The following is a 13,054-nucleotide window of genomic DNA, read 5'->3' as shown; positions in this document are numbered from 1 at the left end:
GAAGGCGATGGTGGCGGCGGTGACGAACCAAGGCGTCAGGAAGGAGTCGAAAAGTGAGGACAAAGACTGCCAAAGAAGACAAAATGAAAAAGCTAGGAACCAATTGTTACTAGAAAAAAAATAACCTAAACTCTTGATATCATGTTAGAAATAAGAGCACAATCTAAAGAGTATTTTGTGTATTATTTTGTTTGAGGAAAAGTACAATATACAAGGGGTATATAGATAGCTGCTAGAAGAATCAAAGTAATAAAAGCATAGGATCCTACAATTTATATATAGATACGTTATATAAATACAAATAATACTAATTAATCTAATTTAATTCTAATTATTCTCTTAACACTGTTTATTCAAATTGGGCCTCAGAATTAAAGATTTAAAAGATAATTCAGATGAAACAGCAGGGAGTTGTTCATTAGAGGTGGAAGGAATTGAATTGGATATGGGACTCGTGGCGTTAGAGATAAAGAACTTAAGGAAATGTTGCTTCGTAAGTATAGTAGTTGCCTTAGTAGCTTGAGAAAGGAGTTTCTAAAGAAAAGGAAAAGAACACCAAATAATTTGCATACCACCTTTGGAATTCTAGCACTCTCATTATAATCAACCACATAAATTCTTGTAGTTCTCAAGGGTCTATTAATCAAAGAGCAACTACAACAAGATCAATATTATAATATGCAATTTTTTATGCATTAAATATATATTTCAGTCAATATTCAAGATATATAACTATATATTTAAAATGCATAAGCATATACCAATCGTAAGCCTCTTTTAAGACTCTAATGAGTATGTTAATTACAAAATATAGAGGCTTTACTAAGATTATACAACATTAGATCCTAAAATCATAAACATGCACAAAATATATTTTACCATTACTAATTGCGTTCCTCTTAAATTGCACCAGCTTCCTTCATTAAGTCATATAATGCACCGTGGCGATCTTCAAAGGGAATACCAAAAAATTCTCATTTTGCTCTTTCATCTCTACAGAGAAAACTATAGCAACTCCAAAAGATCTCTTTGACAACACCCAATTTCTTCAGCTCGTTATACACATCATTTTCAGAGTAAACTCGAGCCCTACTTTGTTCTAGGAATGTAATTACTCTCTCAACAGCTTGAGCTTGGATCTTGGCAACTTGAATTTGTTCTTCAGCTATCAAAACTTGTCTTTCAGCTAGCATAACTTGTTTTTCCAGCTATTTCAACTTGCCTTTCAATAGTTAACGCTTGCTTCGTAGCAATATCAAGTGATTTATCATAGTAATTATTCCCATCCTTCAACATATCTGTCAATCCTTGAATACCTTTACTCATTCGTTCCATATCAGCTTCAAATAAACCACTCATTGGTGCTTTATATTTAGAACCTCTATGATTCCCTTGTGTTCCATTAGATTGGTTTGAGTTACCTAAATCAGGGCTCTCCTCTGCAACAAAGCTAGTTGAATGAGTAGTAGGTTGCCAATCATTCCACTTACAGTCAAACCCCTGATATTCATCATTATTCAAATTAATTGTTTCCTTCATCTTGGCCATACTTTTATTTCTTTCTTTGGCACTTTCAGAATATTTCCAGTTGCTCTGTCTTAACCGTATATAAAATATAATTTATCATAATGTTTGATGGGAGTTCGCATCCACTTTTTTGCATCTGGTCTTGCTTATATAAAAAAATAGATGCATATATGTTAATTTAATTATACGGTTTTCTCTCCTTAAATTGTGAGTAGTTTCATAAATAAATATATACAAAAGCAATAGCTTCATGAAAATCTAGTCCTCACATATTAGTTATTTGTATAAATTTTTTAGATGAAGGAAGCATATATTGTGTGTAAATTTAACTCTTGTGAAGAATTCTAATCATTTAGAATCACAGGGCAAAATAATTTCATACTGCAACTTATCATGCACAAAGGAATCTATAAACTTTAGTAGCAACTTATCATGATATTAATTACCTTAATTAAATCCGCCCAAACTTCAGGTTCAGCGGTAAAGAGTTTGGTGTCTAGGTTCCATTAAAATCCACTTAAGTTATGAAAGAGATCATAGCAAACTTCAAGTGATCCTTCAAAGTCTTCAGTCTATTTTTAAGATTATCTTTACGAAGATGGTTCTGGAATGAAGCTTTTAGAGTTGCAAGAACGTTATCATATGCAGTTGTTGTAAAAATACCGTCAATTCTATTTCCTTTGCTACATTCCTTAAATTGTCTTTGCTTAATGTGTCACCTTGAGATGCCATCTTCTTTGCCATTCGGTCTTAACCTGAAAAATTAAGAACTAAATTATAAAAACAATCTTCTATAAAATAACTATAAAATAACTTCAATGGAATAATAATATAAAAAGTGTTAATAATGAATTCATCAATTAACTAGGAATATTACCTTCAGAAGTAATTCCTATAATACAAGTAATTTAATTAATTTTAGAAAATGATTATCATCATAAGTGAATATTTCAAATACACACTCCATACATAATAATATCATGCTTTTCACAATACTCATGAGTATTACACCTTTTAAAATATTGGTTTGACACATAATAGTCATAACATTCACATGATATTCACACATTACATTTACTTTGGTTCAAAAAATTTCATTCCCTTTCATAAGGATGAAGGTTCAAATAAGTCTCATCTTTCCATTTGATAGTTAGCCCACATTTGAGCCGCCATGTTATCCCTAAGCGCTGCACCTCGCCTGTAATCTTCATTTACTTCTTCTCTTTCCTCATAAGTGGTTTCTGGATTATTATTTTGTAATTCTCGATCCACTTGAGAAATTAAGTATTAGTCAGGATCTACACCCATCAAAAAGTTGTGGAGTATAATGCATGCTAGGACAATGTCAACCATAACCTCTACATCACAATATGATTCTGTACCACCTGCTATAATTGTAAATCTTTTTTTCAAAACTCCAAAGGATCGTTCGATCACATTTCGTAACAAAGAATGACGGAGGTTAAATAATTCATATGCATTTTCAAGTTCACGTCCAGTAAACTCCTTTAAATGGTATCTTACGCGTCGATATGGAGTTATTAGAGCATGTTTAGGCATGAATCCAGCATCCCCAAGATAAAATTTTCCTAAAAAAATTCATATAGAAATACTATACTTTAGATATCACCACTTTATTTAAACATGTCAAAGTTTTTTTAATAGATAAACCTCTTGAAATTTTGAACCTATCATTCCTTGATAGTGCACTTTTAAGAACTTTAGAGTCAAATGCGGTGCCTTTCCATCTTGCTAAAGCATATGTGAATCTCATATCAAAGCCACACGCAGCAAGTACATTCTGAGTTGGCCATTCTTTTCTACCACGAAATCTAGGTTGATCAACTATTGGAACCTTGACTCTAACATGTGTTCCATCAATGGCTCCAATACAGTCCTACACATATAACTTAATTAAAAAGAAAAATTTTGTTCTGCATACTAATTATGATTGTCTACTTCAATGTACAACTAATCATACCTTAAAATATGGATAAAATCTATTGCTATGAAGAATCTCTGAGGGAATGGTTGTTCCGGAAGGTTGCTGAAGAAACTCTTTTTCAAGTGAGATTATAGCTCTTAGAACAGCATGAAAATTATGACTGATTGTCTCTCCAGACCGGTGGAAGAAAAATGAAATTGTTCTATTTTTAACATTATGAGCTATAATGTATAAGAATCTAGCTACTTGCTCCTCAACTGTGACATGTATAGTATCTTTCACATGACCGGTTGCCATTAATTTTGCATATAACTCTAGAAAGACATGTGGGCCCATTCGAAAAATATCATGACACCTATTAGTTTCGCGCAACTGTTGTAACAAAGTGGCTCGAATCTCTTCTCTCCCAATAATGTGATCTCTTATGGGTTTCTCAACTTTCTTGGCCATCACTTTCAGTAAATATAACATGTGGACAGTATAACACAGCATTGTTATTGTACAAAGTTGCTTATCCCTCTTCCAATTTTCTTTGAGAACATTTAACAAATGTTCTTGACTCTCAACGCTATTTATAAGTCTCTGATTACCTATGGAAACATCTGATGCATGCTCTTGATTTTCAACCAGAATAGGATTGCATATTTGGAATAAGGGAAAATCATCAAAAAAAATATTTTTCATGCCGTGCTTACAATTAAAATTATGCAGTAAAACAACTTCCAATCTTCATCACCAACGTGTATTACATGCTGAAACTACAAAATTAACCAAACATGTTTAAAGCAAACAATAATGTTCTGAGATAGAAGCTGCTGGCGTGGCTGGGGTTGGTTAGGCAATGGCATAGGATGTTGCTGCCCTGCATTGTGAACTTGAGGCTGCATAACGAGTCCTAATTGAAACAAATAAATAAAAAATTGCCCAAGTCACAGTGTGAAATCAAAGCCAATATGAATTGCTAACATAAGAATGATTTCAACGTAAAAACATCTGACAAGGATCAACTGCAAGACAAATCAGAGAAAATGCCATTTCAAAGCAATAGGACAGTATGTAGCCCCAGCAGCTCAAGCTGACAAACAAGAAACAACTCAAGAAGTCAGATATTATCAGCATGCTATCACCACACGAACACCCTTAAATGCTAACCTGGATCAGGAGGTTTGTTGCTAGTCCCACCTTGATTTGATGGTAAATTACCAGCCATATTGCCTGGGTTTTTAGTCTCCATAGTAAGCATCTTCAAAGAGATTTTCCTCAGATAGTCAGGCTGAAATAAGGGCCACATCAATTCATCAGTCTTCCTTATCATATATGTTTTGCACTTTGCAAAGGTGAACCATAAATGAAAATGGTAATTGTGAAAACCCTAATTAGGGATATACCTGGCTTGTTGCAGCAGTAAAAATCTTCTCCTCAAATCTTTGAGCAATCTTCCGAAGTTCATGCAAACCCTCTTGACCAGAAACAGGAAGGTGCCTTTTTAATGTGTCCATTATTTTATTAACAATTCTTTGGCGGGACTCAGGCTACAGTTGACTTCTCCAATCATTATTATCCATAATAGGTTCAGCGCCTTGATTAGGTCTCCAATTATTGGTATCCATCAAATCGACATTAACTGGAGGAGCTGCGGCGGTTGTTAAAGAGAGATTCGGAAGGGTGGCGTGTGGAGTGTGAGAAAATCAGAGTTGAGAGAAACGAAGAAATTGTCAGCTAAACTTTGGGGTTGTTCCTTCTTCACCCACTCATTACATCGCCGACTTTAAATTTAGCTGCTTTTGTCAAACTTTTTTCTTTTTCAACACTTAGTGTTTGATCCTTCAATCTTCTTCATGCAACAAGCGAAAGCAAATCACTCACCTCATTTAATCACACTAAAAAGGAATATGCATAAAGAAACTGTAAATTTTATTCATCAAAGTTTCTGGAATGGGTCTCTGCGATTGATATAATTGCTTTTGTTGATCAAGAACACTTTGTTGTTGAAGTAAGGAGCTTGATGCCTGAAGTCTTTGCATATCTCGTTGCAACGGATTTGTCTACTGCTGCAAGCCCAATTGTTGTTGTAACTGTGCAGGCTGAGATTGAACCTGAGCCATCATTTGTTGCTGTGGAGCCTGTGATTGTGGCTGCTATGTTTGGGATGGTAACACATTTGATGCATTTTGTTGTGACTGTTGTTGCAGTGGAACCTTCGATTGTTGTAGCATGTGTGCAAAGTGCTGGCTTGTTTGCATGCTTGTGATAAAATTGTGAAAGAATAAGAAAAGAAAAGAATGCGAACTTTTATTGATTATTGATTGATTGAATTGAATTGAATTGTAAATTATGAAGGTAAAACGAAAAATAAAAACAAATAAAGATAAGATAAAAAAATAACATAAAGATAAGATAAGATAATAAAAACTAAAATTGTAATTGAATTTATGTATTCTGTTAGGCTGAATTTGTGGGTCACGAGACTTCTTTATTGTTGTCATGAGCTAAGGTGGAAGAGTAGTTTAATACGCCCCCGCAAGCTGGTGGATGGAAGATGTCAATAATCCACAGCTTGGATAAGTTCTGATGAAATTGTTGAGCGTCTGACGTGGTGACGCGGAGGAAGATGCGTGCGGCGGAGCTTGAGTTACCGGCGGAAAAAATATAAAAGGAGATGCTGTACTTGAGCAGGAATCTTCAAAAAATTGTGTGCGGTGGAGCTTGAGCTGCCGGCGGAAAAAATATAAAAGGAGATGCTGTGCTTGAGTAGCGATCCTAAAAAAAATGAAAAAATAAGCGCGTAGAGCGCAATAAGATTGATCTTTAGAGGGCGCGTATGGCTCCATAAGAGTGGTCTTCAGAGGGCGCGTAGAGCGCAATAAGAGAGGGCGCGTAGAGCGCAATAAGAGAAGGCGCATAGAGCACAGACAGGCTATAGTGACTATTCCATGAATGATAGTTGTTTCCTGTTAGAACAGGGATAACCAAGACTGATGTTGGATTTTACTTGGATGGATGTAATAGAGATTGGTTAAATTCTGAGCTAAATTAGAAGATTGATTATTCATTTTGGGAGGAGGTTGAAAAAGAAGTAGGGTAATTTTTCACCGAAAAGATGATAACTTATGTATCATTTTCAAGGAGAATACCAAGGCTCTGATACCATGATAAAATTGTGAAAGAATAAGAAAAGAAAAGAATGCGAACTTTTATTGACTATTGATTGATTGAATTGAATTGAATTGTAAATTATGAAGGTAAAACGAAAAATAAAAATAAATAAAGATAAGATAAGAAGATAACATAAAGATAAGATAAGATAATAAATAAAGACTAAAATTGTAATTGAATTTATGTATTCTGTTAGGCTGAATTTGTGGGCCACGAGACTTCTTTATTGTTGTCATGGGCTAAGGTAGAAGAGTAGTTTAATATAGCGCCGTCTGTGGGGAAATATATATAAATCCATGATTACCTATGGAAACAGCTAATCTATACTCTTGATTTTCAACCGTAATAGGATTGCATATTTGGAATAACGGAAAATCATCAAAGAAAATGTTTTCCATGCCGTGCTTACAATTAAAATTATGCAGTAAAACAACTTCCAATCTTCATCACCAACGTATATTACATGCCCAAACTACAAAAATAATCAAACCATGTTTAAAGCAAACATTGAATGAAAAGCAATTTTTTCCTATATTTAATGACTTTTAAATTTAGATCCTGCAATACCATTTTTAGGGTACAAAAGCCAAAACTTAACATTAATAACAATAGAATAAACAACATGTGCATATGCAAAATATTAAATACCCATATCTAAAATATATAAAACCCTAACATTTTATTTGTAACCAACAGATTTAAAAAGTTCTGAATTTTTTAGTATCACAACTTTTGATTTCTTAGTTATGACAGAACAAAATAAAATAACGTACTCAAATCACAAGGCTGGTAGCTCAATGCAAAAAGAAAGAATAAACTAAAAAGATAGAGACAATAATGCTATCAATACAAATTAAAGATAAAAAAATTTCAAGAACTACCACAGATTTCATATTGCAAAAGTAGTTTCACATATGAAGGAAAAAAAAAGAAAAATGACAACTTTTTCACATCAGAGATCGTCGAACCCTAACCTGTTTGTGTAAGGTTATACTAAGAATGATTGTAGTACAATGTTGATAGTAACAGCAAGGTTGAAGAAGAAATACACTCTGATTTCGTGGTGAAAACAGAACTTGAATGCTTCTATGCGATACTCAACTTCTCCATCTTATGTAGAAGAACTCTTTTCTATTTTTGTTCTCTTTTTTTTTATGAAAAGGAAAATGTGAGATAATGCTCTTGTGTTTCGTTTTCCTCTCAGTTTTCCGTCCATAGTTGGGAAGAAAAATTTTGGGTGGGACTCACTCTAAATTTTAAACTATTTTAGTTTTCCATTAAAAATTTCATTCCAAACAAACAAGGGAAAATAAACGTTTTCCCTCTCACTTCTTTCTTTTTATTTTCTTTCCGTTGATTTTCAGTCCAAACAAACAATACTGTAATGATCAATCTGGTACCATTGCAAATCTTGTTGGGTTACAAAAATTTGTTAAAAGGTGAGATCCAAAATGAAAAAGCATACAATATATGAGGAATTTCGATCAACATCCTCAAGTAAGCATGTTAGCCAATAAACCTTTTCATCAAGTGTTACATAGGTTGGATCCAACCTTTGCACATATGATATACATGCCACCACAATAGTCTAGTCTCTTCGAAAGCTTGTATACATGCTCAATATGCATGTAGTGTCGTCACTCTGTTGAAACACATGCATGATATCATAGTCCAAAGTGTATAAATAGTACATAAATGCATATATATAAGTCATCTCAAGTTCAAAAATATAGACAAAGTCCGAAATAATTTTGGACCTTCGGCTAAGTGGATTCCAAGCAAGCAAGTAACTCCTTTTTCCATGGAAAAATATCTAATGCACGATATTTAATTTTTCATCCCAATAACTTGGAACCAACCTTGATAAGTTAGCAAAAATGGGAAGTGAAATGGAGTGGTGTACCTGGTGGAAGCATTCATCATCATCACTCAGTCAAGGGAGTTCATCAAAGAGTTAGGATAGCAAAAATGTAACATTAGTGAGCAACCATGTCTCTTCCTCCTTACAGCAACATCACTGACAAACTTATAGCTATTGAGTTTCGCTCTCTAATAGCGTGATGTCTTGTGAGAATTCATAATAGTTAAATGATCAGCAAGATTGAATATGTTTATGAAAAATTCATTAGGTAGTTTTGGTAGGAAAATAGAGTCAGGAGGAATATCACTCATTATTTTCGAAATGGGAGGACTACACTATGTAAAAATTGGAAAATTAAGATATATGAGAGCAGCGAGTTGGAGTTTTTTCGATTAAGGAAGAGCTTCTCATCATTTATAGGGAAGAAGTGTGTTAACGAGTCAGCTACTATATTAGATAGGTATTTACACCACTAACTTAAAAAAAATAGGGCCAAATGAGTGTTGGTCATCCTCTTTTTTAGTTAACAGTCGAAGTTCTCAAATAAACTACTTTGGCATATGTCTAAGGTACACCTTCAAGTTCCTCTTGTAGTAAAGGGAGTCAAAGTTGCTCGCACCAAACGTAATGAGCCTAGTTATTCCCCAAAAAATTTGTAACACTTAGTCCTTACAACAATGGCTAGCCATGTTACACTTCAACTAACCAAGCTAGTTTGCACAGACATTGCAGGAGGCAGGTTGTGTCCCACTCTTCTCTGATATAGAAAGGCAAAAAGCACATAAAAGAAGTAAATATGAAGTATATGTCATAGGAAGTAAGTATAGGAAAGTATTTCCAAAGTATATTTTGATACAATAGAGGCAAGTTTTAAATGGTGAAGCAAATCATCTAAAAAATAATCTTGCAGAAGATTCAGCATTAATGTTGACATAAAAAATTATATCCATATCTCCTTTTTCCTTCTTTTAGTTTTGTTTGAAAAGTTATATAATTCATTGCATTACCAAAAGCTAATTATGTTTTTTAAGATAATCATCCCTTAATTTGCTATTCCATTCTCATAAACAACCAGGTTGATGAGCGGATAATTTATACGCTTTTGGCATTGTTTAGTATGTTTTTAGTATATTTTAGTTAGTTTTTATTATGTTTTTATTAGTTTTTATTCAAAAATTACATTTCTGGACTTTACTATGAGTTTGTGTATTTTTCTGTGATTTCAGGTATTTTCTGGCTGAAATTGAGGGATCTGAGCAAAAATCTGATTCAGAGGCTGAAAAAGAACTGCAGATGCTGTTAGATTCTGACCTCACTACACTCGAAGTGGATTTTCTGAAGCTACAGAAGCCTAATTGGAGCGCTTTCAATTGCGTTGGAAAGTAGACATCCTGGGCTTTCCAGAAATATATAATAGTCCATACTTTGCCTGAGATTTGATGGCTCAAACTAGCGTTCCAAGTCAGCATAAAAACTCTGGCGTTAAAACGCCAAAACAGGCATAAAAGCTGGAGTTAAACGCCCAAACTGGCACAAAAGCTGGCGTTTAACTCCAAGAAAAGTCTCTACACATGAAAGCTTCAATGCTCAGCCCAAGCATACACCAAGTGGGCCTGGAAGTGGATTTCTGCATAATTTACTCATTTCTGTAAACCCTAGGTTACTAGTTTTCTATAAATAGGACATTTTGCTATTGTATTTTCATACTTTATATAGACTTTTCATCTTTCAAACTTGTATGTTCACATTTGGGGGCTGGCCATTCGGCCATGCCTAGACCTTTTGTTCTTATGTATTTTCAACGGTGGAGTTTCTACACCCTATAGATTAAGGTGTGGAGCTCTGCTGTTTTTCATGAATTAATGCAAAGTATTATTGTTTTTCTATTCAACTTAAGCCTATTTCTTCTCCAAGATATTCATTCACACTCAAGAACATGATGAATGTGATGATTATGTGACACTCATCACCATTCTCACCTATGAACACGTGCCTGACAATCACTTCCGTTCTACATGCAAACAAGCTTGAATGTATATCTCTTGGGTTTCTAACCTAAGATTAGAACCTTCGTGGTATAGGCTAGAATTATTGGCAGCCATTCTTGAGATCCGAAAAGTATAAACCTTGTCTGTGGTATTCCGAGTAGGATCTGGGAAGGGATGACTGTGACGAGATTCAAACTCGCGAGTGTTGGGCGTAGTGACAGACGTAAAAGGATCAATGGATCCTATTCCAACATGATCGAGAACCAATATCTGATTAGCCGTGCGGTGACAGTGCATTTGGACCATTTTCACTGAGAGGACGGGAGGTAGCCATTGACAACAGTGAAACCCAACATAAAGCTTGCCATGGAAAGGAGTATGAATGATTGGATGAAGGCAATAGGAAAGCATAAGTTCAGGAGGAACAAAGCATCTTCATACGCTTATCTGAAATTCTCACCAATGAATTACATAAGTATCTCTATCTTATTTTATGTTTTATTTATCTTTTAATTATCAATTCTCCATAACCATTTGAATCCACCTGACTGAGATTTACAAGATGACCATAGCTTGCTTCAAGCCGACAATCTCTGTGGGATCGACCCTTACTCACGTAAGGTTTATTACTTAGACAACCCAGTGCACTTGCTGGTTAGTTGTGCAAAGTTGTGACAAAGAGTTGAGATTACAATTGTGCGTACCAAGTTGTTGACGCCATTGATGATCACAATTTCGTGCACCATAGGCCTTGCATTAACTGTAGAGTAGCAGAGATCGAATCTAAATGGTTAAAACGACTTATTATGAATGACCACACATATTGAATGAGTATTTTCAGAAACTTGTTACAAGATATATACGTCATCGTTTTTTTTAATGAAATTGGTTTAAATGAGCAACAATTTCCTAAGTGTGACTACTTAAATAAAAGTTTGATCATATATATTCTAAGGCAAAAAACACAATTAAGCCAAGGGGAGAACAATATTACATGAATCAGCCAATCTGAAAATAGCTTCATGAATCAGCCAAACCAGAATTCTATGTAATTCGAAGCAGCTGAATTCGAATTACATTTGCACATAATTCGAATTAACATAACTCAAATTATAATCGAACACAAGCCCTTACTAATTCGAATCTACATGATTTGAATTATAAAATAGCATAATTCGAACTAGGTAGCTTCGAATTATACATGTGCACCATTCCCCAAGTAGTTCAAATCTAGCTGATTCGAATTACTCAAAATTAGCCTCAAATAGTAATTCGAATGGGGTTGATTCGAATTACACTAGATTCGGCTATATAAGGAGTTCGAACCCACCTCATTCGAATCAATTTTCGATTCTCATACCCCACCAAATCCCAGAGAAAATGACCCAGATTCGTTCCGACAAAGACTCGATCAGAACATTCAGCCGATGGGGGACGATCCGGAAAGGCTATATCGTTTGGACAGAGTTGCTCATATAGCTGGGGTCATCAACGACGATGTTAGTAGATAGAAAAATTTGTGATAGTGGTTTATCTGAATTAGCGGTGTCGAATGCAGTTTTGTTGGCAATTTATGTTAGTGGTTTATGCTAGTGGTATTGGAAGCGGTTTATTTTAGAGGTTTTGCATGCGGTTTTTTTGGCGGTTTATGTTAGTGGTATTGTATGCGGTTGATTTTAGTGGTTTTGTATGTGGTTTTGTTGATGGTTTATGTTAGCGGTTTATGTTGGTGGTGTTGGAAGTGGTTTATTTAGTGGTTTTGCATGTGGTTTATGTTAGTGATTTTGCATGTGGTTTTCGTAATTAGATTTGCATGTGGTTTATGTTAGTGGTTTACGTTAGCGGTTTATGCATGCGGTTTTGCTAGTGGTTTATTATATTGCCTTTGTCTGTGCTTTTTGTTAGTGATTTTCATAAGTGGTTTATGTTGTTAGTTGTTTTTGTATGCGGTTTTGTTGATGGTTTATGTTAGCGGTTTATGCACCCGCAGGTCTGGAGCTAGACCGGGCTACCGTGGCTAGAGTTGGGGTGTTCCGGTTCGAACCCCCCGAGCTGGATACCACATCAACCAACTTTGCCAACAATTCTGGTGTCCTCACTTCGGGAAACTGCCAGCGACAATGAAACAGGACCTGCAAATCCTCATCACTACCGATCGTGAAATAATCATACTTCACGATTTCTTGGAGCACCGAGATTGGAATGCGAAAAAAAAACTTCTTAACCCATTTCACGCCTTCCAGACCAAGTTTCTGCAGTACAGCATTAACAAGGTCATCATAGCTCGTCGAAGGCCTCATGAAAATACTCAGAGGATGCTTATCAATGAACTTCACACCGGATCTTATTTTCTTCTTAATCGATCCTCTGTGGTGAACCAAGACTACAAAACTCTCCTCACTAGTCATTTTTCCCCTCTAATGAGATCAATTGACGTTCACACCATATATATACACCACTGGGCCTTTATAATTCGAACCAGCCTATTTCGAACTACACATTGTGTAATTCGAATTAGCCTGTTTCGAATTACCTAGGAGGGCGTGTTTGAGAGTAGTTCGAATGATCATAATTCGA

At 35.0% G+C, this 13,054-nt stretch overlaps 2 protein-coding genes across 2 annotated transcripts; both read right to left on the bottom strand.

The window, feature by feature from the left end:
- On the bottom strand, window positions 2,815-3,964 carry LOC107646700 (putative nuclease HARBI1). Its single transcript, XM_016350867.1, has 3 exons — window positions 3,509-3,964; window positions 3,199-3,424; window positions 2,815-3,116 (listed from the first exon to the last, which is right to left on the bottom strand). The coding sequence occupies exons 1-3, from the start codon at window positions 3,962-3,964 to the stop codon at window positions 2,815-2,817; spliced, it is 984 nt and encodes a 327-aa protein (XP_016206353.1).
- On the bottom strand, window positions 4,267-5,278 carry LOC107648110 (mediator of RNA polymerase II transcription subunit 15a; the record flags this gene model as incomplete). Its single annotated transcript, XM_016352110.2, is given in 3 exon segments — window positions 4,267-4,367; window positions 4,625-4,745; window positions 4,861-5,278. Coding segments are annotated over 3 exon segments (333 nt in total), but the record flags the coding sequence as incomplete, so codon positions are not given.

Source organism: Arachis ipaensis, chromosome B06 (assembly GCF_000816755.2).
Source record: "Arachis ipaensis cultivar K30076 chromosome B06, Araip1.1, whole genome shotgun sequence".
NCBI classification, from domain to species: Eukaryota; Viridiplantae; Streptophyta; class Magnoliopsida; order Fabales; family Fabaceae; genus Arachis; species Arachis ipaensis.
Note: the sequence above shows the minus strand (reverse complement) of the source record. Positions and strands in the feature narration are given on the sequence as shown.

Excerpts from the sequence above, each read along its gene's own strand:
- LOC107646700 (XM_016350867.1), bottom strand. The coding sequence starts at position 3,964 with ATGCTGTGTTATACTGTCCACATGTTATATTTACTGAAAGTGATGGCC. Across the intron at positions 3,425-3,508 it reads GATTTTATCCATATTTTAAG|GACTGTATTGGAGCCATTGA; the intron begins GTATGATTAGTT and ends TTATATGTGTAG. Across the intron at positions 3,117-3,198 it reads TAGGTTCAAAATTTCAAGAG|GAAAATTTTATCTTGGGGAT; the intron begins GTTTATCTATTA and ends GAATTTTTTTAG.